The sequence below is a fragment of the Macaca fascicularis genome, chromosome 3 (assembly GCF_037993035.2).
Source record: "Macaca fascicularis isolate 582-1 chromosome 3, T2T-MFA8v1.1".
Classification (NCBI taxonomy): Eukaryota; Metazoa; Chordata; class Mammalia; order Primates; family Cercopithecidae; genus Macaca; species Macaca fascicularis.
The window spans coordinates 125123669-125150456 of NC_088377.1; the positions used below are offsets into that span (position 1 = coordinate 125123669).

General features: G+C 39.9%; 1 protein-coding gene across 8 annotated transcripts in view; it reads left to right on the forward strand.

The window, feature by feature from the left end:
- The window catches only part of SLC25A13 (solute carrier family 25 member 13), a 199861-nt gene that overhangs the window by 107544 nt on the left and 65529 nt on the right, over positions 1 to 26788 (forward strand). For all 8 annotated transcript variants that reach the window (XM_074035470.1, XM_015447314.4, XM_074035468.1 and 5 more), the window contains 6 exons: positions 11981 to 12127; positions 13900 to 14038; positions 15784 to 15877; positions 16088 to 16172; positions 20368 to 20452; positions 20943 to 21101. In XM_074035470.1, the coding sequence (XP_073891571.1) occupies positions 11981 to 12127; positions 13900 to 14038; positions 15784 to 15877; positions 16088 to 16172; positions 20368 to 20452; positions 20943 to 21101 (709 nt within the window). The remainder of the gene's footprint in view (positions 1 to 11980; positions 12128 to 13899; positions 14039 to 15783; positions 15878 to 16087; positions 16173 to 20367; positions 20453 to 20942; positions 21102 to 26788) is intronic.

Here is a 26788-nt window from a genome sequence, read left to right on the forward strand (position 1 = left end):
ATCTAGAAATTGTATCTGGGTATATCCACCTGACAGTGTGAAAGGAGCAACTACAAGTAAGCATAAAATGTTTGCCCTATGAGTTTGTTGTTTTGTAGCAAAAACCCTTAAAGGTTTGTGGCATAAACCCTAATGGCAGGTACTCAGATCCTTTACCAACATTTTTTCCTTTTTCTTTTCTTTTTTTTTTTTTTTTTTGAGACAGGGTCTCACTCCGTTACCCAGACTAGAGTGCAGTGGTGCATTAGCGCTCACTACAACTTTCAATGCCAGGGCTCAAGTGATCCATCCGCCTTGGCCTCTCGAAGTGCTAGGATTATAGGCATGAGCCTCGGTGTCCAGCCTGCTTTGCCAATTTTTTTTTTTTATTGGGTGAATGTCATAGGCACTTGAGGGCACAGAAAGAAAGGTTTCTAAAACTTTTCTGCTAAATTATTGTGTAGTCAGTACTGAGTCACTTTCAAAAAAGTTACAATAACTAGTATCTCTATGATGTTTGTAATTTACAAAATGCTTTTAAATATTCTGTTTTTGAAAATAGCATCCTCCCAATACCCTAAAAGGTAATTATCATTATCACCTATTATACGCAAAAGAATAAACCTACTCTATGGTAAAATTTTGCATTTCCCAGTAATTTTCCAGGGAAATGGCCCGTAGCTTTCATTATGTTTCCAAAGAAGTATCCCAAAAAAGTGGTAAAGAGCAGCTGTTCTAGAGCTTAGCTTCTGCAGTCAGATGACAGGTGTGTGAAGAATTCAATAATACATTGCTGTTCCCACTCTATTGCACTGTCTCCAGGCCTAAGGCTATAGATAGCTATTTTCTGTTCCTGGAAGTTACCATGCATCTGAATGGCAGTGCCCAGTCATGCATTGCTAAACATCTAGCATTCCTGACCCCTACCCGTTAATTGCCAGATGTGATCATCAACAAGTTCTTAGTAGGGGTGCATAGTACTATCATTTTCAGGATTTTTTGTTTGATACTGTTTTATAATCTTAGGTATATATTTTACACGTAATTATTTTAATTTGATAACAGTCTACACATAGGAGTTTCCAGTGGTTCCAATCTCAGGATGGAAAAGTCTAGGATTACTACCAAATTCCGTATTTCTATTAACTGCAACAACACTGTTATTAGCTACCTCTCATATAGCATTTTCCAGCTAAGAAAGTTCTTGTACTTGTATTAATATTTGTCCTTACAGTCACCTTAGGTGTTAAGCTAAGTAAGGCAGTTGGCATTGTTTCCCTATGAAAGCTGAGTTAACAGAAGCCTAAGGAAGTGTTCTGGATTTGTTCAAGATTAGACAGGTGGATTTGAAGTTGAAATTAATTTTTCTAAATCTCTGGCAGTTTTTTTTCTCCCAAATTTTAGTGTAAAAATTATCTGAGGTGCTTACTTAAAAATACAGAGTCCCAGGCCTTTCTACCCGCTCCCCACCCAAGACTCAAATTTAGTAGTGCTGAATAGGGCCTAAGAAGCTGCCTTTCGGGCCGGGCGCGGTGGCTCAAGCCTGTAATCCCAGCACTTTGGGAGGCCGAGACGGGCGGATCACGAGGTCACGAGATCAAGACCATCCTGGCTAACACTGTGAAACCCCATCTCTACTAAAAAATACAAAAAACTAGCCGGGCGTGGTGGCGGGCGCCTATAGTCCCCGCTACTCCAGAGGCTGAGGCAGGAGAATGGCGTAAACCCGGGAGGCGGAGCTTGCAGTGAGCCGAGATCCGGCCACTGCACTCCAGCCTGGGCAACTGAGCAAGACTCTGTCTCAAAAAAAAAAAAAAAAAAAAAAAAAAGCTGCCTTTCCAATAAGCATCCTGAATTGCGATGCTTTGGATGGTTCAGGAAACACATTGTGGCAAACTTTGGTCTGGACTAGGCAACCCCGAATGTGTAAAGGTAAACGTTCGGCTCTTTATCCTAAGACTTATGGGAAGCCTGTTGAGGCAAACCACATCAGATTTGTGTTTCAGAAGGATCACTCTGCTACTGTGTGGTAAATCTAATGGAGAGGGACATGACCAAGGAGAGGGAGACCAGTTGGTTACCTTTTAACCCAAAAGTCAAACAACTGTGGTCTCGGTCGGATGGTAACAGTGATGGACCAGAGTAAATGGAGTCAAGAGAACCTACAGGGATAGGCCAGACAAGACTTCATGATTTAATGGGACGTGGACAGTCAAGGATTTGCAGAACTCAGTGTTGACTCCTGGGTTTTAGGCTTGGGCTAGTGGGAGGATGGTGGTGTTTCACTGAAATCGGGAGCATAGGAAGAAGAGGAGGTTTCAGGGAGGGGCTACAGAGTAGTGCTTTATATGTAAGAGCTGTTCACATGTGTGTTGGTGTTTTGGCTCTGCTGCCTCTTTTCAGTTCTTTGTTGTTGAGATGATCTACTGTAGGAGCCCTATCTACAGCCCCTGTATACTTGGACTTTTTGAAGGAATTTTGTTCTGCATTTTATGTAGCTAGGAAATTTCTTCTGTTTCCAGGGGTCATCTGCCTATTGCTCTAAAAGCATCATCCAGAAATTGCAATGCTCTGAATTGGTGGAGAGGCCCGATTTTGAGGTTGCGGATTCCGTTGGCTAGCCAAGAGACAGGATAGCTGACCTGAGAGGGAATGAGGCTAAAAATCCTATCTAATGTCTTCTCATCAAGTAGAGTTTAAGAATGAGGTTACCTGACCCAACAGAGAGCTCTAATCACAAGGGCATGAGTATTTTATCATAGTTTTATTCTGGTCCTCATTTTGCCAGAAGAGGATAATGAAACCCGAAGACATGAATTGTAGTAAATAGAGCTAGGAATAGAACCTGGGGATCAAAGCTGTGTCTGGCATCCCAGACTGGTCATTCATATTAGTAAGGATCCTTGTCCTCACATCACGAATCCTGTGTTAACCTGGTTGGATGCCAAAGCATACCCATGCTAGTAGTGCAACTGAACAATTTTGGTTCTTTTTAAGAAATCAGATTAACCATTATTTTGGCTTCTTGGTCAGCACAGTGTAGAGGTCAGCCCAGTTCTTTTCTGTGTAACATGAACATTTTGGTTATTTAGATCCTGATTCCTAGAGAGTAGAACTGTAGAAGCCTGCTGCTCCCAGGTGTTGGTAGTTGCCACATGTCCCTGTACAAGCCAGAGATTCGCTGCTGCTGGTCAGCTGTGGTCTTGGCTTTGTACTCACCATCAGTTACAGTTTGCTACTCTATTTGTCATAGCATCCTGGTATAAGGCAAAAATTTCAACACAAGAGACTATATATGTTAAAAACAAAATTGCTGCTACCCCTGCCCAACCACCACCAAACAAAACATACCTTCAACCATGACAACCCAAATTTTCTAGCTTTAGAATTAATAAGCGATTTCATGTGTTCATAAAAAATAATCCCTTGTAGTAGAACTGACTGAAGCCGTAATTCTTTACACATAAGTGGACAAATAACAAAGTCCTTGCTTAGATTTGAGTAATCTGAGCCATTTGCCCCTCCCTTTTGTCCCCCAACTTGTCTTGTCTGTAGTAGTGAAGGTATCTAGACCATGAAATTTTTTTCTTTTTCTTTTTTTTTTTTGAGACAGAGTCTCACTGTGTCACCCAGGCTGGAGTGCAATGGCGTGATCTCGGCTCACTGCAACCTCCACCTCCCAGGTTCAAGCGATTCTCCTGCCTCAGCCTCTGGAGTAGCTGGGATTACAGGCTGCCCACCACCATGCCCAGCTAATTTTTTGTATTTTTAGTAGAGATGGGGTTTCACCATGTTGGTCAGGCTGGTCTTGAATTCCTGACCTCAAGCAATCCATCAGCCTCGCCCTCCGAAAGTGCTGGGATTATAGGCGTGAGCCACAGTGCCCGGCCCGACCATGTGTTTTTAGTAGCCCAAGAACACAGTTGTATTTTCATTTTCACTAAGTGAATGCTTTTTATGTTGATTCTAAGTTGTATCAGGTGGGGGTCTATGATGTAGCTTTGGTACTGTTTCATAAACACCGCATCGTTTGGTGTTCTCAAATGAACTAGTGAGTAGAGCATGTTATTGTTGTTTGCCTTCAACTCTTCCACTAGATGAGATTCTGTTTTGTGTCCAAATGGAAGCCACTGCTAGTTTGGTGATGAGTAACTAGAGATGTGGTCACTTGGACAGTAAGATGCAGGATACGCTCCAGCCACAGCACACACTTTCTACTCTGGGCAAAGGAAATCAGGATTCATTGTGCTGTTGTGTCTGTGGTGTTAGCTTGCTGTTTTGTTGAGCAGCCTGTTGTGCAGGCTTTTACAGTAACATCCTGGTAAAAATTAGCACTCTATACAGCATCTCCCCAGCTGTTACCCACTGTGAAGTTTAACGTTAAATCAGAAGAGCAAGGAAATTGAGATGGAAAAGCTCTGTATTTTTTTTCTACCAAGGTGTTGCAGTGTATGCCAAGCCACATGTGACACTGCTTCCAAAGACCCTTTTAATTAAAGGCCCCACCCAGTGAACTGGGGATGAAATTTCACCCTCAACTCTGAAACTCTGACTGCATGGCCAAATGGGGGGTCGGGGGGGAGGTGCAAATAGAACACAATTAAGAATGGTGACTACTTATCTCTCTACCTATTTTATTGCTATGTTTCATTTTTACTTTGTTAAAAAATATGTGGATCTTCATTTTAATTAGAATGTTTTTCTTCAAATTAGCATAGATTATGAAAACAAAGTGGATCTTTATATGCAAACTAGTATACAGGTACTGATATGTGATGTAATATAGAAATTGTTTGGACTAAATATGATATGGTATTTTTTAGGCAAATCGTCTTTATACATTTTTGTTTCCTGTTTTGATAAACAATTAGCTGCATTTTGCCTAGAATTTTGCTATCACCATGTCTAAAAAGGAATTATTTCGAATCATTTCCTTATTAACTCTTTGCTTTTATTAATATTTTAGATTTTGTTATAATTTCAAAACACAAAAATGCAAATTAACCTGGGTTCAAAAAATATATATATTTTTTGTGTGTTTTTGGCTTTATAATATAAATCACCTGGATCTTCTGCTTGTTTTGAGGGGCTGGGTTTTTTGTTTTTTTATTGTTATTGCTGTTGCTGCTGTTGTTGTTGTTGTTGTTTTTCCTGATAAATTGTTCTCAGGCTAAAGCACAAACTTGCATGTCTGAATAGAGACGGAGAGAATATTTTACATTCAAAATATACCCACCTGAAAATTGGAGATTATTAAGGAAATGACAGGCCTGGGACTATTAGAAGCATGAATGTTAGACCTAAAGTGGTGTAACCCCTATATATGTTTATTCTGTACAACTAGCAATTTTGAAGAGTTTGATTTTTTTTTTCTATAGCACTCTGAATCGGTGTGTTGAAGTAGTTGGAAACTGCTGCAATAAAAGCCTGTTCCATTAATCATCATGCACCAGAATAGAGGGAACAGAAAATAGTTCACTGGCACATATTAAAGACAAATTGGGCCTCCTTTCATGTACTTGAGTGGAACTGCCTTAGAGATAGCTGCAGAACTCATGCTCTTGGACCTTCTGGCCTTAGGTGATAGGAAGGACCATTTGTCTTTAGTTGGTAACTGTCTTTGGCAGCAGCATTTAGTAAGCACCCATTGCCAGGTACTGTTCAGAGCTCTCTTTAGAGACACACTTCATTTTCTCAGCTCTCTGAATTTGCTACAAGGTTTCAGGCCCTCTGTCTTATTTTCTTACTTATTTAGGTATCAGTTTGATTTTTGTTGTCTGCCTGCTCTTTGTATGCACTATGGGATCTCACCTATTTCTACAATCATCTTTTTCTTCTTCTGGTTTTTGGTAGGCCCCCTCTGAAAGGAACAGGCAGTCTGTGTAGGCTAAGATCATGGCTCCAGAAGCCGACTGCCTCGATGCATATTCAGTTTCATCCTTGCCCGTGTCACCCTTGGCTCATTCTTACCTGATTTTTCTATCTTCAGAACAAGATGGTAGAACCACCTCAGTTGTGGAGAGGATTCAAAGAGATGAAGCAGGGAAAACACAACAGTCCCTGGTACATAGCATGCACTTAATAACTTAGTAAACGTTCACCTTGTGATGTTTTCTCTAAAATCCTTTATCTAAATTTCCCAGATCTGTATTTCTACCTGTACCTCCAGCTTTCTTTTGTGTATCTCTTAACTTTTTGTTTATAACTGAAACTCAATCTAAATTTCCCAGATCTGTATTTCTACCTGTACCTCCAGCTTTCTTTTGTGTATCTCTTAACTTTTTGTTTATAACTGAAACTCACTTCACTCCAGGTTTTTCATCGTGGTCAACCACCTCATCTCTTTCCCCTTGAATATTTTCCTTTGCGATAGAGTATCTTCCCCATCATTCAAAATGAGGATTTTTTAGATATATCTTCCTTCATTTATATATTCAAGTCATCATCAAAATTTTCTTAAAATCTCTTTTCCTATTACCTGTCCAAATCTAGTTATGGCCGTTACTTACGATTTTGCCTGAGGCAGCATAAATTAATAGTTAAGAATCTCAGTTTTAAAATCTGACATCCCTTGCTTTGAATCTTAACTCTTCCACTTCTTAGTTGTGTGACTTTAGGCTAGTTACCTGACCTCTCTGAACCTCAGGTGCCTCTGTGTAAAATGATAATAATCATTACTTCACAGAATTATTGTGAGGCTTAAGTGAAATGCTGTCTTTGAAGTTCTTGGCATAGCCCCTGGTCTATAGTGAGCGTTGAAGCATTCTGCTGCTGTTATCCTCCATCCTGGCTGATGTTCATTTTTCTGTTCCTGTGGCTAGTTCAGAATGTTTGAGCAGAACCACTGTTTCATATTGCAAGAGACTTTAGAGGTTTTTAAACCTTTCACCTAGACAAAAATCAAAGCCACCGTTTATTAAATGCCTGTCATGCATGACCTCTGGTTTTTACAACCCTGCACAGTAGGTGGTGGTGTGCCTATTCTGTAGAAGAAAATCTGAGGCTCTAAGATGCAAACAATGACCTGAGCTCTCCCGAGTAGCAGTGTCGTGACTTCTGTTTGTGCTGTACCCACGCCTGTTCCAGATTTCATATTGTCATCAAAATGTATGGCTTCCATAACTCCCTCTATTAAAGATAAGGTAAAATTCTTGACATATGTTCCTCAGCCTGTGGTTGAACACATATTTCTGGTGTCAGGGAACCTGCTACTTTTCAAGGTAGCCCATTTTACTGCAGAATAGTTCTATAGGTTAAAGACTTCTGTGTACTGTACTAAACTCTGACCCTATAGCATCTCTCCATTTTTTCAGAAGAAATAGCCAGCCTAGTATTTTTTTTACTTGATAGTCTTTTAACTTTTAAATATATTAATGTAATGCTTACTGCCATATTGTTCTCCCCTCCTCTGCACAGATGACTCATTTACTTCTGATCCCCTTAATTTTAGAAATAAATATTACTTTGTATATGCTATATTTCATGCATACTAAAAGCTCTCTGTCTCTGTTTTATCCCTTCTGGGTTCAGATCTAGGAGCTGTCATTCTCCTGACAAGCCATAGTATACATTTAGATTTTCATTAAATAGCTTTTGAGGTACAAACCAGAAGCTTCAGTTTTAGGTCATTCTGCCATGAGTAGTGAGTCTGGTCATTTATTTCTTTCATATTTATGGAGTAGTCTATGTGTTAGCTCCCACTGGCCTCCTGATTTAATTTTTTCCTCCTTTGTCTCTTGGGGCTGTGGGAAAGAGAGCAAAAAGTGAGTGAGGCCAGGAGAAGGCCTTTTAGATTTGGTTTCTCTCCTCCTTGGTCTCTGCTACTATTGGTGAAACAATCCTGATGCTCTGGGTATACTGAAGCCTTTGCCTTAATGGAAAACTTTAGGGAATTTTATTATTTTTCCACGAAAATAGGCAACAGTAAAATCTAGAGCATTAAATGCAAATTGAGTTTTTATCTTTCCACAGCTCTTAAGATTTCTTAGTGTCAAATTTATCTTTTAATCAAATTCTTGACAGTAGCTTTGTCTGAGGCTCCCCATGCAGTTAAGAGAAGTTATTAGGAGCATGGGTAGATTGGGGGCTGGGGGGCAGAACTGCAGAGGCTTGAATTCCAGCTTTACTGCTTCCTGTCAGTGAGACTTTCATTTGCTCAACTGCTATAGTGAGGTTAATAATAATACCTACCATATAGGCTTGCAGTAAGAATTCCATGAATTGATTCCTGTAAAATGCTTTATAGCAGTGCCTGCTGCATAATACATGCTCGCTAACTGCTATTGCATGGTTGTCGTATTGGTTGAGGTCATGGTTTCATTTCTTCACCTGGGAGAAGAAACAGTCACGACATAAACAGATGATCTTCAGAAAGCAACCCACATCTTCAGAAAGCTGCTTTTAAAGTTGGAGAGCCACCTAACTGTGTGTTTTCACTCTGTCCTACTATTTAGAGAACTACATAGATCTAGCATTTTGTTCTCTGCGGAACTTATAACGCCCCCAATCTTTAAGAGCTGTTGGAAATGTAATCTCAAGTTGTTCATCATCAGGCTTAAAATGACTTTCTTATTCCAGCTTGAGGGGTCCCTGCTCGTAGATGTTTAATCATGGAAGCGTGGGCACAGGATGCGTTGTGACACTGTCCTCATCACAGGTGCATCCCCTGTCCTGCTGCTTGAGCACCAGCCCCCACCTTGGCATCCATTCCCAATCTGGAATTCTGGACAGGCTGGTCTTAGCATTGTGGCTTCCTGCTTTCTGAGCAGATGGAGTTGCCAGAGAAAGTGATGCCATTTTTGGTATAATTGTCTGAGGATCCCTAAGATGTTGAGTTATAAACTAGGGAAAATGGTAAATTGCTGAACATACCTTCTACTATTGTTGAGAGTAATCTTGGCTTATGCAAGCTTTAGCAATGGGTCTGGTAATTCAAAGGAGACTGTTCATTTACTTTCCATTGAATATGTACTGTGGTCATTTTTCACTACAGGGTGTTTAACGGTTGGTTTCTTCTTTCTTCCTGAATTGGAAGCACTTATATGGAGAACCTTCCTTTGTTCAATAGCTCATAATTTGTTCATTCAGTTGGTTTTACACAATACTTTTCACTGATGAGTATGCCTGTCATTTATTGAGTACCTGCTATATATCTAAAGTATTCTGCTGAGCTGCATGTATAAATGTAAATAGATGTTTACGGGACTTCAACAGGATATACTGTCTTTTCCTTGGTAAGGTAGGTGTAAAGGCAGGAATGTGAATAACTGATTATGATGTAAGATCAAATAAGACAAGTCTTATAATTGATATTCAGACAGGGGGCCTCAGAAGGGATATCAGTTATTTCTAGTTATAAGACCTGGTTATATTTGCCTAAGTGGTACCATTTGAGCTAAGCTTAAAGGAAGTGGCAGGATTTCAGGAGCTGGAGAAAGGGGCAGCAGTCTACACTAGGTGGAAGGAACAGTGTGAGCAAAAGCCCAGGTGTGTGGCAGGTCTAGCAGGGGTGGGCATGGGTGATAGGAGATGAGGCTAAGAGTAGTTCCTCTGGGGACTTGTATGCCTTGCTTCAGAGATGGGTCTGTATGATGAAGGGTTGTTGGAGATTTCCATAGAGGGAGAGGGAGGTCAGGTCTTTAATTCTGAAAAGCAACTTTTGATGTATGCATGGTAGACCACAGAGGTCCAGACTGCAAGCCCAAGTTCCAAGTCAGTCAGAACCACCGACTATCAGTGATAATGTAGGTGAGCATTGAGGAAGGCCTGAACAGTAGCATCAGGAACAAAAGGAAAAAGGTGCATTTGGGCAAACTTTCAAAGGCCTAAGGGACAGAATTTGGTAACTGCTTTACTCCGAGAGAAAGGAAGCTTGAACAATTCAGAATGACAGCTTTCTAGGTGAGGTGGCCGATAAAACTACGTGCCTAATAGTTAAGCTGTGAACATAGAAGAGAAACCAGGATTGAGCACTGAGTTGGAGGATCTACAATAGGGGGTTAGTGATGTGTCATTCTACGTCCTTTACACGATACCCACTTGGATATATTCTCTAAACAGAAATTCTGGTCCAGCAGAAAGGAGTGAGATTTGAATATGGGAGTTAAGCCTTACTTAGTTTTTAAGAAATCCTTGAGGGCTTAAGGGAGAGAGCACTCTGTCTAGGCGAGTAGAGTGAGAAGATGTGAGGACAGAGGGGCCGACAGATGCTTCCCATTTAAGGAGCCAGTGGTGGAGGCTCCAGAAAGACTGGGATCCCAGAAGAGAGCTTCAGCTGAGACAGGCTGGTTCGAAACTGGCAGATGGCTACAAATGAGGAGATTCTTTTAAGTGGGTAAGAACTCTGATTCTTACTATTAAATGTCTTATCTTTAAAATTTTTTAATGTAGACATTTTCAAACTGCAAAAGTAGAAGACTATAGTGACCCATCATGCAACTGTTATTTGGCTTCCATTATTGCAAATATCATATTTCTTCTTTCATCTCCCTGCCTTTCTGGGGAAGGAAAGGAAGATTGAGTACTTTAAAGCAGTATCAGACTCATGTTGCTTCTCTTACACTTTAGTTTGCACAAATTCATAAGGACAATTATTTTTTATATAACTTGAATAAATATGATGTCACTATCTCACTAAAGTTAAAAATTATTTCCTTAATATCATCTAAAAAACCTCCATTTTATTCAAATAATTTGAAGTTTTTGAGAGCCCTATTGGTGTTCCCTTTTTTTTTTTTTTTTTTTTTTTTTGAGACAAGGTTTCACTCTGTCACCCAGGCTGGAGTGTGGTGGCATGATCTCAGCTCACTGCAACCTCCTCCTCCCCAGGCTCAGGTTATCCTCCCACCCCAGTCTCCCAAGTAGCTGGGACTACAGGCATGCACCTCCATGCCTGGCTAATTTTTTGATTTTTTGTAGAGATGAGGTTTTGCTGTGTGGCCCAGGCTGGCCTGGAACTCCTAGGCTCAAGCAATCCATCCACCTCAGCCTCCCCAAGCGTTGGGATTACAGACATGAGCTACTACTGTGTCTGCCCGATGTTACTTTTTAATTGCATAGAAGTTAGCTGTCACTCCAAGGGCCCATTTGGGAAATGGGCAGAGTGTTGTGAGGAAGATAATATGCTCTCTGCAGGAAGAATGCTCCTCCCATATGGTGTACAATGAGTTTTGATAGGAGGCTGTGTTTTCTTTTGTGTACACACTTATCTCCTGGGAATAGCAACAGAGCTCTGTGATTGGATGTTCTGTCTTTAGATCATTTTAATTAAACATGCAATGATACCATGACAGATTTGCTTCCCCTAATCCACATACTATCCAACTACTTGGAGCAGTAGTCCTTAACCAAGACATATGGCTCTATCTAGAGACATTTTTGATTGTTATGACCTTGAAGGGAAGGGGCTACTTATATCCAGTGGGAAGAGAATAGGGGTTCACATGACAGCCCTCCCATAATAAAGACTTACCCTGTCTAAAATGCCAATAATGCCAAGGCTGAGAAACCCTGTGTTGGAGAAATAGCAGAGAAGAACCACCACTCTTTTCTATCTATTGTTACATCACGTGTGTGTGTATCAGGTTGCAGTTAAGAACTTTTCTCTTTTCTTTGGAGAGAAGTTAAAGTTCCTGGCAGTATTTTTCCTTAGATCATCTGTATCACCTAAGCTGGGTTGGGCCAGATCTTTGAACCTTCCAAACTTTATTCCGGTTTTCATTTTCTTTGTATTCATGGACTCTAGAGAGCATGGAAGTGATTGGGTTTCTTTGGGTAGCACAGTCAAGTGGAGTGCACTTTCTCAAGACATGTTCATTGGTCTGAGCAAAGTTCTTTCTCTTGGAAGGAGACAGTAGCTTGGGGGTGCTATTAGGCAGATGGGGGCTTGTTAGATCAAGAGGTAATCTCTCTTTCTTCAGTCTGATTTTAAAATGAACTGTCATTTGTAGTAATTATTAAATGAGAAGCATAAATTAGGTATTTTAACTTTCTTTATTTGCAGGAAATACAACTGGAGCATGCAAAGCAAGCCTTTGTGCAACGGGACAATGCTAGTACTGGGAGAGTCACAGCCATTGACTTCCGAGACATCATGGTCACCATCCGCCCCCATGTCTTGACTCCTTTTGTAGAAGAATGTCTAGTAGCTGTAAGTCATAACTTGCCTTAATGAAGTGGTTTAACTCAGTAAATAAGGAATTATAAAAACAATTCTATAAGTTATGCAGTATTTTTTTCTGTTGCAAACACTAACATTTTAATGTGATCACGTACGTTACTAAACTCAGAGAGTGTGTTTTGGCTAGTTTTGGTTGGCAGGTTAATTTGTTGTCTGGGTAATATGGAATATCTTCGAGAAATATATTAACTGTTTAAAGATAAAAGGAAAAACATTTGCGATCTCATGTTAATTTTGCTTTAGATTTTGAAGTATATCAAGTGCCTATTTTTGCCAATCTTCTTAGATGCTCTAAGGAAAAAAAAAAAAGTAGTGCACATGTATATCATTTGTTAGAGTAGTTAGCACAACAGAAACTCGAAACCTTAGATTTCACCATGTATGCGTTGAGGCCACAAAGGTACATGTGACAGCAGACCCTGCAGTTGTGTTTCATGGAGCCTCCCTCCCCCTGGTGTCAGCTGCTGTCCTTCCCTCATGGGCCCTGGGGATGTCCTGCAACATTCTGTAGTGGTGGTGGTTCTTAAGCCCTGCTCATGGAGCACCAGAATCACCATTAAAAACTATTGGAACTACAGATTCTGAGATCTCTTCTAGGCCTATCATATACCATCTATAGACGATGAGGTCTTAGAATCTAATTTTGTAAAGCTTCTGGGTGATTTTGGTAATAACGCAGTTTTAGGACCAGTACCCAGTGGTAACTGTCCTTTTGTTAATCCCAGGGAGAAGACTGTTTTCACCATCATGTGGGTTTCCCACAGTGCTTACCATAGGCAGGAACTCAGAGTAGCCTTTCAGTTTCCTTTCTTCCCCCGAGTGCTTAGTTCTGGAGACATGACATTCTGACAAGGCCTTTTCCATTCTGGCACTGTGTTAATCTAACTCCTTTTCTTGGGCGCCCCCTTCTCTGCTCCATACTAAACCTTCATGTCAGCTATTTTAAATGATTACTAAGTGAAGATTTATGTGGTTGTTACCTTATAAAGAAGTGCTTTCCTAATAAAAATATTTTGCCTTGTTAGGGAAGGATAGAATTTGAAACTCCAAACTGAAGTCTCATTCATAATGGACATTCTGTCTGTTTCCCTTGTCCCTTGTGAAGAAATACGGTTTCTTAAAAATTCTGATTATCAGAATTTTTTCTAGTCTTAACCCCCCATGAAAGTATATGGCATCTCGTAATTTTACCATAATAGGCTTGTTTGCTAGAAATCCCACCAATGTAAAGTCTGTACCTAAATGATTATTTATTACTGGTTATAAGTAACTTGACAAGTCTTGATATTAATATTAGATTGACCACTTTTCATAGTATGTTTGCATTGATATAATACAGTTTTTCATGCATAAGCACACACGTGTGTGCATATGTACTTATAGTTTTGCATGTTTAAGTCTTTAAGATTTGCTCATTAGATGAAATAAACCAACTTATAAAACATTTCCAATTGAAATTTGAACTCTAAATTACTACTAGTCCTGTTATAATCCTACACATGTATTTATTTAGTTTTCTAGGAGTTGTGTGTGGAGAATACAAGTTCTGGTCATGATTAGTTGCAGTTGCTTCTAAAAATCATTTATAGCTTTTTTTAATGCTAAAGAAAAATACTTGTAGTCATTTCTTCTTGTACATGCATTTTTGATTACTTTCAAACTAGTATTAGATGTATGTACTTCTGAATCATCTATAAATCTTTTGTATATTTTTCTTCTCTCTTGTTTTCAATTTATTTGAGGCTGCTGGAGGTACCACATCCCATCAAGTTAGTTTCTCCTATTTTAATGGATTTAATTCGCTCCTTAACAACATGGAACTCATTAGAAAGATCTACAGCACTCTGGCTGGCAACAGGAAAGATGTCGAAGTGACTAAGGGTGAGTGAGAATATAGCTGAATTCTTGCCTGCAAGTATCATGGTGTATTATTAGGGTGAAGAAGGCAACTAGTACTTTATGATTTTTCTGTCCCATTGACATATATTAACCATATGATAACATGTGGTTTTCATCCTTTGATCAGACAAACAAAAGCAAACAAAACAATCTTCACCAAGTTTTAAAGAAACTGGGCCTGGCGTGGTGACTACTCCTGAAATCCCAGCACTTTGGGAGGCCAAGGTGGGTGGATCACCTGAGATCAGGAGTTTGAGACCAGCGTGGCCAACAGGGTGAAACCCTGTCTCTACTAAAAATACAAACATTAGCTGGGTGTGGTGGTGTGCACCTGTAATCCCAGCTACTCGGGAGGCTGAGGCAGGAGAATCGCTTGAACCTGGGAGGCGAAGGTTGCAGTGAGCCAAGATCACATCACTGCACTCCAGCCTGGGCAACAAGAGCAAAATGCTGTCTCAAAAATAAATAAAGAAACTGAAGACATCCTTTGAATAAGGAAAACATGTAAAGTTTCTTAAATATTTTCAAATCTTTCTACAACTTAAGCTAAATTGGCAACCTCTAAGGAAGCCTTCAGATGTATATTAGGAATTCCATAAAGTTGTATTGGTGACAATGTAAGTTGATCTGTAAGCTTGGAACAGGATATTATCAGTATTGTAATGGGATTCTTAAAAAAGTCAGAGCCGCCGGGCGCGGTGGCTCAAGCCTGTAATCTCAGCACTTTGGGAGGCTGAGGCGGGTGGATCACGAGGTCAGGAGATCGAGACTATCCTGGCTAACATGGTGAAACCCCGTCTCTACTAAAAATACAGAAAACTAGCCGGGCGTGGTGGCGGGCACCTGTAGTCTCAGCTACTTGGGAGGCTGAGGCGGGAGAATGGCGTGAACCCGGGAGGCGGAGCTTGCAGTGAGCCGAGATCACGCCACTGCACTCCAGCCTGGGAGACACAGCGAGACTCCGTCTCAAAAAAAAAAAAAAAAAAAAAAAAGTCAGAGCCAGCACGGTGGTTCATGCCTATAATCCTAGCACTTTGGGAGGCTGAGGCGGGTGGATCATGAGGTCAGGAGATCAAGACCATCCTGGCTAACACGGTAAAACCCCATCTCTACTAAAAAATATATATTAAGAAAATTAGCAGGGCATGGTGGCACACGCCTGTAGTCCCAGCTCCTTGGGCGGCTGAGGCAGGGGAATCGCTTGAACCCAGGAGCCGGAGGTTGCAGTGAACTGAGATCTCACCAATGCACTCCAGCCTGGGCAACAGAGCAAGACTCTATATAAAAAAAAAAAAAAAAAACAAAAAAAGAAAAAAAAATCAGAATTCCCTTAGGAATTCCACAGCTTCATTAATATAACCTCCTAAATTAATATAAATAATAATCCTAATTTAACCAGTTAATTAGGTGAATATAACCTCCCCTCCTGGGACCTATGCTTATGAAGTTTCATATATGATTCCTTATTTTCCCTGATTGGCGATTTGAATAACATCAGATGACACCAAGCTTTTAAGCTATGTGTTCAAGAACATATTCTGCACACTCTTTCCAAATGAATGCAAGAACTGCAAAAATTCTTACCTTATTTGGATTGACTTGAATTCTACAATTGATGATAATAATACAACTTTGTGATGTTCACTCATTCCAGTGCCTTGAGTTAATGCTGAATTTAGTGGCTATTTCTTCTTGAATCTTTCCCTTTTAACTTTTCTTCCATACAGAGGAGTTTGTTCTGGCAGCTCAGAAATTTGGTCAGGTTACACCCATGGAAGTTGACATCTTGTTTCGGTTAGCAGATTTATATGAGCCAAGGGGGTAAGTTGGCTTTTTTTTTTTTTGAATTAGCTTAATAAAAGGAGGTTAGGAGGTGGGGGTAAGAGGAGGGCAGCAATCAGGAGAAAAAGAAGCCAAACTGAAGGCTATATTTTAAATATGGGAAATGAAAAAAGGAATGTTTTTAAATTGTATAATGTAAATTGTAATAAATTGGTATATTTGTTGCTTGTGTTTGTTTCTCCCCTACAGACGTATGACCTTAGCAGACATTGAGCGGATTGCTCCTCTGGAAGAGGGAACTCTGCCCTTTAACTTGGCTGAGGCCCAGAGGCAGGTGAGCAAAGAGGAGCAAACTTGCATTCTGGTGTTTCCCTAGCAGGATACCCCAGCTCTGTTCCACTTGCAGTTGCCTTTGTGGCATTGGTATCTGACTTAACCATTTTTCTGTTTTGCACCAAAAATCTAGATAAATTTTAAAGGCTGTAAAGAGAGATTCCTTAGAAATGGTGTGATAAACAGGTATTTGGCATTTGTTCATTTCTTGCTAAGGTGGAGTGATTTCCTAACTGCACCAGAAGCCTAACGCCCCGAAAACGTGAAGGAGGTCTTTTCTCCTTTCTTCTTGAAGTCTCATGTTGCGAGATGTAACGAAGGAATCCCGTGTTGGTATCACTGTGCCTGTCAGCAGCTGCACATTGCTAAATGAAAGCCGTCTTTGCTCTGTGGAGCAGCCCTTCATCGGCGCATCGTCTAAATGCCATGCCTTCCGTTTTTCTGAATATCGAAATGAGATAATTTTGTTTAGTCTGGAGTTACAGTTTAAAGGCTTTCAGACCTATTTTCTCTGTGAAAGGATTCATAAGTTATGTGGAAACAATTTTAGGAATGTTAAATTTTATTTTATGGTTAACAGAAACCAATCTCTTGAAGTTGTGGGAGTCAGAAACTTAAGACATGGGACCTCCTCCTTTAACTCTTGTCCAGCTTTCTGTAGATCAGGATTAGAGAAGAAAAGCCTTCATAGCACGTGTTGTACTTACATGGTGTTTGTAAAACAAATCCACTCACAGGCGAGTGTCGTTTTTAGAAAAATATCTCCTTTTAGGCAGAGCCGTCTCTGAATCCTGTGGGACTTCACAGTTTCTGGCATGGAGCTCTGGGTTTGTACAGAGACGCCAGTGTGACCACAATGGGTTGATGCGGGCTACACTTTTAGGACTGTCAGGCCTTGAGCCAGGGCCCCCTCCTTTTAGCTCTTTCCCACCCAAATGCAGCGGTGAGTTTTGTGTGCAGCATGCAAGTCAAAGTAGTGGGTGTGTGCTCAGTAAATTCTAACAAGCACCTCTGGAAAACCAGCTGGCCTTCCTTAAAAGAGGAAGCCGATTTCTCTGAGTGCAGGAGAAAGAACTGTATAATCACATGCAGAGGTGGAAGCAACACTGCTCTCTCTCCTTTCCCTTTGATTTTTAACACTGCTTAGGAGATGATTATCTCTTCGTCTGTATGCCACCAGCTATTGTAGAAATTTGGGGATTAAGAGAAGCAGAGAAGTTTTTTTTAGATCCCTCCTACTCTTCAGCTGGCAGAGGCTTCCCACAATTTTTCCTTTATGCTCTTTGCAGCTTTTGAGAGTTTATGATGGGTGCTTGTTGATACTGGCCATGAAGGGGTTAGACCAGATTGATGAGATTTACAGCAGGAAATGATTGGCTGCTGCTTAGAGGTTTAAAGCAATTCACAATGGTCTTACCTGGAATAGGCTTTTTACTGCATGAACCCTAGTGGGCCCGACAAATTCAAGCAAGGGAGGTCATCCACCTGTGGGCACAGCACTGCCTGTCCAGCACTGTGCAGCACTTGTAGCGTTTATCCTGGATAGAGGGGTGAAGGAGCAGAGTTTTGTCTCATTTCAAGAACATGCTACAGTTCTGGCTTCGGAAAACTTAAGTAAAAGGCTAGGATTTCATTTGTCTTTTAGGAGAGGAATTAATGGTGGTGGTAGGTCCCTCCTGCCCTCCCTCTATAATTTTCAGAGCATTTTCACTCATTATTTTGATGCCAGAACATTTCTAAGTATTGCATATTTATATCCCTGTAAATAAAATATTGCTTCTCTTTTGGATGTGTCTGTCAAAATGAAGGTACTATTGATTTCCATCTATATAGGGCTAGAATTGGAAACAACTCATAGAATTTGCGGAAGAAATGTTTTGTATCTTAAAGAGGCATATTTCTATGTAAAGTTATTTTCAGTTAAGTGACTTTGAAGGAGATTACCAATGATCTCATTGTATTAGAATTGTGTTACATTGACAGCAACTAAAATTCAGTGGGTTGATAGCTGGGGTTGCTGATTATTTTCATTGTTCACTGATTTTAATTATCATGGCTTCTGAAAAACAAATTTTATTGAATGTATTTATTCATTCAACAGGTATTTATTAAGTACTGACTATATGTCACCCTCATTTGACAACTCTCTGTGACATAAAATTACTGTTTTATTTATGCAGATAAAGAAGTGCAGCACTCTGAAATGTTCTGGCATCAAAAACACTAAGGATGTCAGGTCCAAAGAACCACAAAACAATGACTGACTGACCTGAAGTATGAATAGAAAAGATGGATTAAAAAAAGAGAAAAAGTAGCAATCAACTGAAATACAGCCACCTAGTTTTAGCTACTGTAAATGTTTTGAGTATCTCTGGGTGGTAGGGAGGCAAAATGTTAGTATTTATTTTATATGCATATATATGTAAACATCTTACAAGCATTTTTAATAAAAAGTGACATCTTTTTTGTATATAGTCTTAAAATTTGTTTTTAAAAAAATTACCAGGAAATATTTCAAACATTTAAATAGGTAAAAAGAATCATATAACAAATACTTGTCTACCTACCATGCTCTTTTTAGCCTATGTTTTCTTTTATAATTCCTTTTGAACATTTAATATCAAGATATTCTTTTACAGTATCATTTTGAATGATAGGCTTTTGTTACAAAGTTATTATTTTTAAAGGCTATAGTCCCCCATTATTGAACATTCAGAATATTTCCAATAAGTACTACAAATGTTTTTTAAGTGCTACATTCTTATAGCTTGTTACATGCATGATTATCTTCTATCCTAACTTTTTTTTTTTGAGACGGAGTTTTGCTCTTCTTGCCCAGGCTGGAGTGCAGTGTCGCCATCTTGGCTCACTGCAACCTCGGCCTCCTACGTTCAAGCAATTCTCCTGCCTCAGCCTCCCAAGTAGCTGAGATTACAGGCATGTGCCTTACGTCCAGCTAATTTTTTATTTTTAGTAGAGACGGGGTTTCTCCATGGTGGTCAGACTGGTCTCGAACTCCTGACCTCAAGTGATCCACCCACCTTGGCCTCCCAAAGTGCTGGGATTGCAGGTGTGAGCCACTGCACCCAGCCTATTCTAACTTCAGAGGTTACATACATTTTAAGGGTTTAGTTGTATATTACTGAACATCTCTCTATTTATACTTGCTTTAATGGCAAATTTGAGAAGGCCTGTTATCAACTTTTGCCAGGCTGGGTATTGCCACTTAAAAACAAAAATACATACAAACCAAAAACCTGCCAATTTGATTGATGAAAATGATATCTCATAGATGTTTTTATTTATTTTATTTTATTTTTTTGAGACGGAGTCTCATTCTGTTGCCCAGGCTGGAGTGCAGTGGCGTGATCTCAGCTCACTGCAGGCTTCACCTCCCGGGTTCATGCCATTCTCCTGCCTCAGCCTCCCAAGTAGCTGGGACTACAGATGCCTGCCACCACGCCTGGCTAATTTTTTTTTTTTTTTTTGTATTTTTAGTAGAGACAGGGTTTCACCATGTTAGCCAGGATGGTCTCGATCTCCTGACCTCATGATCCACCTGCCTTGGCCTCCCAAAGTGCTGGGATTATAGGCATGAGCCACTGCGCCCGGCCTATTTTTGTTTTTGAGATAGAGTCCTGCTCTGTTGCCCAGGCTAGAGTGCAGTGGTGCAGTCTCGGCACACTGCAACCTCTGCACCCTGGGCTTCAGTGATTCTCCCTTCTCAGCCTCCTGAGTAGCTGAGACTACAGGCACATGTCACCATGCCGGGCTAATAGAGGTGGGCTTTTGCCATGTTACCCAGGCTGGTCTCGAACTGCTGTGCTCAGGTAATCTGCCCGCCTAGGCCTCCCAAAGTGTTGGGATTACAGGCATGAGCCACCGTGCCTGCCCTCATTCATGTTTTTAAGTGTGCATTTTTTTTTATAAGAATTTGAAAATAGATTTATAATATCATTTTTGTCAAAGGATAGTTTTGATTATATTGAAATTTGATTTTAAACATTAATAGCACTAAACTCTTTTTATTAATAAGAACTTATGAAATCCATTCCTACTTTTTTTTTTTGACATTTTAGTTGTATCATGGATACACCCAATGAGTAATGTTTAAAATTAACGTATGCTCATTTTTGTTTTATCTTCTTTTGTATCACCTGTTTTCCCGCTCTCTGATTCCTGTGCATGCAAAGCAGAAGGCCTCAGGCGATTCAGCTCGACCAGTTCTTTTACAAGTTGCAGAGTCGGCCTACAGGTTTGGTCTGGGTTCTGTTGCTGGAGGTTAGTCATGGATGAGAGCAAAATTTTCACTTTTATTATTCCTATTATCTTTTCTCTGATTTTCCATCTTGAAATGTTAAAGGACAGTCTTCTCTAGTCTTTCCCAATGCCAGTTATCAGTCTCTACTGATGAGGTAGGGCAAGAGCAAAGGAACTCTTTTTCCTATGCCTGCATGTGATCAGGGACTTAGAAGTGGCATTTTCCTCTTATCTGCAGATCAGGCCTTCCAAAGACAGGTTACTAATGAGGTTGGGCTGTAGCAATGTGCCTTAATTTAAAATATCTATGACATCCTTTTATTAGGGGATACTTGAATGAAATCCCACAATTGTTTATTAAAGATATAAGAAAGGTAGTACTGTTTTAAAATCTGTATTTAAAATTCAAAACACATTTCTTTTCTCAGTCTTTTCCTTAACTTTAACCACCTTGTCCTTTCTTCTGACCTACCTTACTTTCTTCTGAGATATTGATATTGTTTAATTTTAGCTGTTGGAGCCACTGCTGTGTATCCTATCGATCTTGTAAAAACTCGAATGCAGAACCAACGATCAACTGGCTCTTTTGTGGGAGAACTGATGTATAAAAACAGCTTTGACTGTTTTAAGAAAGTGCTACGCTATGAAGGCTTCTTTGGACTGTATAGAGGTTAGTGCCACACGCTTAATACCTGTAAGGTGAAATAATACTCAAAGGTTTGGCTTCTCATCTTAGTGCCTGACGTGAATTAGCAAGACTGCATTAAAAAGGAAATACAGCAAATTCTCAATTATCCATGCTAATGGGAGTAGGCTGGAGGCATCTAGGGCTTGGCTAATCAAAACAGCCCATAATCTGAAAGTTATTTATAGTGCTCCGTTATATGTTTTATTTCTTAAAATAATAAATTATTTTTATCATCATTTTCCATGAATTTTTGAAAGGCTCACATTGTTTGCATCCTTGAAGTACTCTATTCTCCAGCTAATAGGGAAAGGTATTCTGGGGCCAGGACAAAGCCTACTCAGGATTCATGATTTTCCTGGAATATACCACAGAAACGTCTGTCAAGCAGGTAACCAAGGGTTTGGTAGAGCTCTCTTTTGCTGCTTCATCCTGAGTTAAAGTTGCCCCTTTTCTTCATCTGACTCTCAACCCAGTGGAGTTGATTCACACACCTCTCTAGCCAAGGTTTCCCACCACTGAGCCAGCCTGAAATAGGTAATCCTTCTGTCTCCACCTTTTCCTTTAACCATCTGAGGTTCATTAAGCAATGGAAGTGGTAGCAGAGAGTGTGTCATCACTGATGGAAAGGATCTCACAGACCCTGACTGCTTTTCCACTGGCATTGGCCGAAGGAGACTTCTCAACTGTTCTTTTGGTGATTGCCTTCTACGAGAAGAAAAAAGTGTTTCTACATCAGTTAAAATACAGTTATCACAAGGCAGTTCAAGCTCAGCTGCTTTATAATTTGGCAGCTGCAAAGCTGGTAGAGTCTTCCCTCCTCTCCCCTACTAGTGCTCTCTCTAGAAGAAAAAAACAATAGTACTCTGCCAAGGTGGACGGTGAAACTGGCAGACATGGAAACCTGTGCCTCTGGGCCTCTTCTGCCATCTGCTGACTCCAGTCTTCAAATTAATCACCCCAGTTAAAAAAAAACAAAAAGGATAAACCTTTCTTGAAACCTCTCACCTTAGAAGCCAGAAAGTTTCAAGCTCCAGAGAAGTTCTATTTTGCAGGTCCTATTGTGTAGGTAGATAGCCCCCATCAAAGGCCTTTTGATCTTTGCTCTGCCCTCTTTTCCTTATCCCCTGCCTCTTCTTACAATTTGGAAGGTCTTTGACCTCAGGTGATTGATGATGACCCTTTCAGGGTCACTGCCTTCCATTTGAAATACTTTTCTTCCCTGATGACAACAACTTTGCAAATGAAATAGCTTCCAAGTAGTACAAGTTTAATGTCACAGTTCCTATTTTGCAGTGAGTCAGGCAAAATTGACCCCCTTACCTGGCCATATGGGTGGTTTTTGGAAGGGAAATCTCTGAGTCTCAAGTCTGGGCAGACATCTGAGCATTGCTTCGTAAACTACTTTTATGGGCTTTTCTTAATATTAGATTAAATGTCAAGGGTACCTTTAGAATTGTAAGAACCCTTCCCAACACTGCTGAGTGTCTTTAATTTGTTTAAGTTGATTTGTTTTTTGAGTCCCTTTTTCTCTATCTTTGGCCATACCTGGCAAGTCTGATTTTTGGTTACATCTGTATTTCCCTTTTGCAACCTGTACTGTTGGCAGCTAGAAGTGTGCCCGAGTACTGAGTGCTGAGCCAATGTGGGCTATGCAAAGAGGCTTCCACTCTTGCCGTTTCAGTTCTTATATCTGTAAGATGGAAGTGACTGCTTTTAACTTCTCAGGGAAGGAGTAGTAAGTCAATATACTAGATACAGACAGAGGCTCACTGTAAACACCCTAGTGGCAGCTCTTCACCCTTTTCCTGGCTTAGAAATAACCATTTATCTTTGGGTGCCCCAACCCTAAGGGCAAGAGACAGAGCTGTGTGTCAGGATGATGAGTAGAGTGTGAATATAAGATTAGTTCTAGGAGTCACCTGTGTTCATTTCTTCCTGATATCTTTTCTAGTAAACCATTTTAAAACAAAAGATTTACTGTAAAATTTTTGTTTAGTCCCATTCTGTAATTTGGATCATCTTGAGAGCAAAGAGTTGACTCACAGTTCAGCTTAAAAATAATAATGATACATACATTTGCCATGAAAATGACTTGTTCCTATTCTTGATTGGTCAGGGATCAGTTCTCTTTAGTTTCTTGTACATCATCAATAATTAATAATTGTATATAACTGCATGTTTGTAAGTGCTTACAAACTCTTTGGGTAAGAGAGATCAGATGAAAATGTAGGTAACTCATGGGAAACCATTGTTGTTAATTTAAAAAATTACAATGTAAGTAAAAAAGACCTAACATATTTCTGAGACTCAGTATTATCACTTGTATGTACAAAGTCAAATTATGAAATACCTATATGTGATTCTTTGTACATTTCTCATAAAATGTAATTTTATTTTAAAATTATATTGTTCTGGCCAGGCGTGGTGGCTCACACCTGTAATCCCAGCACTTTGGGAGGCCGAGGCGGGTGGATCACGGGGTCAGGAGATCGAGACCATCCTGGCTAACACGATGAAACCCCATCTCTACTAAAACACACACACACACACACACACAAATTAGCCGGGCGTGGTCGTGGGTGCCTGTAGTCCCAGCTACTGGGGAGGCTGAGGCAGGAGAATGGCGTGAACCTGGGAGGTGGAGCTTGCAGTGAACTGAGATTGTACCACTGTATTCCAGCCTGGGGGACAGAGCAAGACTCCATCTCAGTAAATAAATAAATAGATAAATAAATAAAAATAAAAGTATATTATTCCAAGGGAAAACTGTTAAGTTTAAGTTAGGAAAACATAATATTGCTGCTATTAATGCTTTCACCTAGCAATATTTGAGAAAGTATCAGAGTACATCTTTAATTTATACACGTTTTAAAATATTGAGCATATTTTTTAGTATTACAGAATTTTGCTCAATGTGTAATTTTTCTCTATCAAGGCCTATGTAATTGCTCATATTTCCTGAATAGGATAATTTGGGACTGTTGCATTTGTGAGATCTCTCTCCTATTATAAAATTACCTTTGTGTATACTTTGAAAAAAAGTTGGCATCTGACCTCAAAGAAGGTGTTTTTGTAGCATGTGATCTTATTATGTTAATCAATATCTCTTTTTCTTATAACAAGAATATCAGAAGCTGTTTTTGCATTTAAAAGCCCTTCCCTGTGGCGTTAGAATGAAGGTTATTTTTAAAGAACTCTTGTAATGCTCCTCCACAAGTTGTTTTGTTCTTTGATGGCCGCATCAGAACAGTTGTGGAAGTTGCTTGGTAGTCATCAGAGAGCACATTTGAATCTCTGCCCCATAGTCCCAAAGAGGCTGATATCACAGCTGTAGGGATTTCTAGCCGTGCTCTTCAATAGAAATGTGCCTCAGAGAGTCATGAGAGGTGTTAATGTTGTGAGTTGTCTAATCCCTGCTCTCCATGTATTGGTATAACTCCCTGTTTTCTTTATTTCCTATTTTTGTGTAAGTTTTAGTTGCTGGAAAAGAGCGCCATAAAAATCCCATGAGTCTGGCCCTGAAAACCTTCTCTGCAATGCAAACTACTTTTTTCCTAATAATAAAATGGCAAATTTTCCTAGTTCTCCCCCCCTGCCCCGCCCCTGTGAAAATCCAACCCCCAGGCTAAGCCTGTCTGTATTAAGGGAAATCACACCTGAGATAATCCAGGTCTTCCTGAAGTCACTTGTAAAATTCTTTCTGTTTCCTCTCCAGTCTTCAGAGTGATTTAATGTGCTCAGGTATTTGAAATCCTTAGTAAATTACCTGACAACTTGTTTGGTTTGAATGACTGGCATAACCAAATGAGCCAGTCATTGGCCGGCTATAGATTCGGCATATTAAAGAACAACAATTGATTGGGTAATCAGCCATAATTAAATGTTCTTAATGTTCCAGGAGTAAATAATTTCTGCTTTTAAACTTTGTTGCAGTCTTCTCCCTCAGATGTTTCAGGTGATGAGATGAGCAGCATTAGACATTGGAAAATGTTTTGGGAGAATCTTGGGAAAAAAGATGTATTAAGAGAAATCACGGCTGGGTGTGGTGACTCACACCTATAATCCCAGCTCTTTGGGAGACCGAGGCGGGCGGATCACCTGAAGCCAGGAGTTCAAGACCAGCCTGGCCAACGTGGCCAAACCCCGTCGCTACTAAAAATACAAAAATTAGCTGGGCATGATGGCGGGCCTATAATCCCAGCTACAGGCTGAGGCAAGAGAATCGTTTGAACCCAGGAGGCAGGGGATGCAGTGAGCTGAGATTGTGCCACTGCACTCCCGCCTGAGCAACAAGAGTGAAACTCTGTCTCAATTAAAAAGAAAAAAAAAAGAGAGAGAAATCAGGGTCTATCAGAAATACTTCTTAGAGGAAGATTTTTGTTTCTATTCATGGGAGAAGCCCTAAAGAAAATCTCCCAGAAAGAGTAATTAGATCATTTTATGAATTAAACTTAATTTAGAGCAATGCTTAACCTTTGAGGAAATTGGCAAAAAAAATTTTTTAATCAGCCCATTGATCCAAGCTTGCAGAGTTGTAAATATTTCTATTTCAAGTTGTCTGTGTAGTACAAAGCAGTCATCTTCCATCCTGGAATGTTCTCAAGGTGACATCTAGAGGATGTTGTGGTGATATCTCAGGAAGTTATTGATACTTTTATATTGCAGAGGGAAGTTTTGGCAGGCAGCTAGTTTAAGACAGGTCCCGTATTGTTGATGGTACTATAAAAGGGAGTATCCAAATTCTTTAGAATCACAGTGAGATTCTTCCTTCTTGCATAATTCATGTGGATAAAAATAAACTTTAAAATTCTGGCACCAAAATAAAATGGTTGAAATTTCCATGACTGTTCTGCATTACTTAAGAACACATGCATCTTGGAACAAACCACAGTTAATCCGTGAACTGCACTCATGTCCATCCATGTCCACCAAAACTTTTAATGATTGCAAAATGGATAGGTTTGAGTCTTTATTTTCTTGGCCAATGTCTGCACATTTTCATTTAAAGCGTTAAGCTGTATAGCTTATCAGCTATAAAGATCAGAAGACATGTGTTTGGTTATAGGAAGCCACGTAAGAATGAGCAAAAAATTTCAGCAGATCATGTGTTGGTTAGCCAACCTCCAGAAATCTATGGTGAGCAAACTGTAGTGAGCACAGGGCATTGTAATCTTAGACTAAGGTGACACACACTGGATCTAAGGTGGATGAGAGAGTTGTTAGAGGCTTGAGAGTGCTATGGTAACAATTGATGACTTTAGAAAATGGGAAAAAGATGACAAAAAGACATGTAGGTATCCTAGAGAAGAAGTTAATGAGTGAATTAGTTCCACACCTCAAGAATGATCATTTATAACCAACTACTGTTGCTGAGACTAAAACAAGGGAGATAGATTAAACTTCAGCAGGAGGGAAATAGTTTAGATAGAAGAAAAGATAACCAGGATCCTGAAAGTTCTCATGTACTATGGTGAAAAACTGAAGGAGTATCTGATCATTTTCCCCAATTATTTTTACTTCTAGAAAGCCTCAGAATAGAGGAGTTGAGGAACTGATTTTTTTCTAGACCATAATCATAGTCACTTATTTTATGTTTTAACACTTTGTCTCCCAAAGGCATCCTGAGCCATAGCTAAGATAACAGACAGTGCTTGAAATTTCGAGCGTAA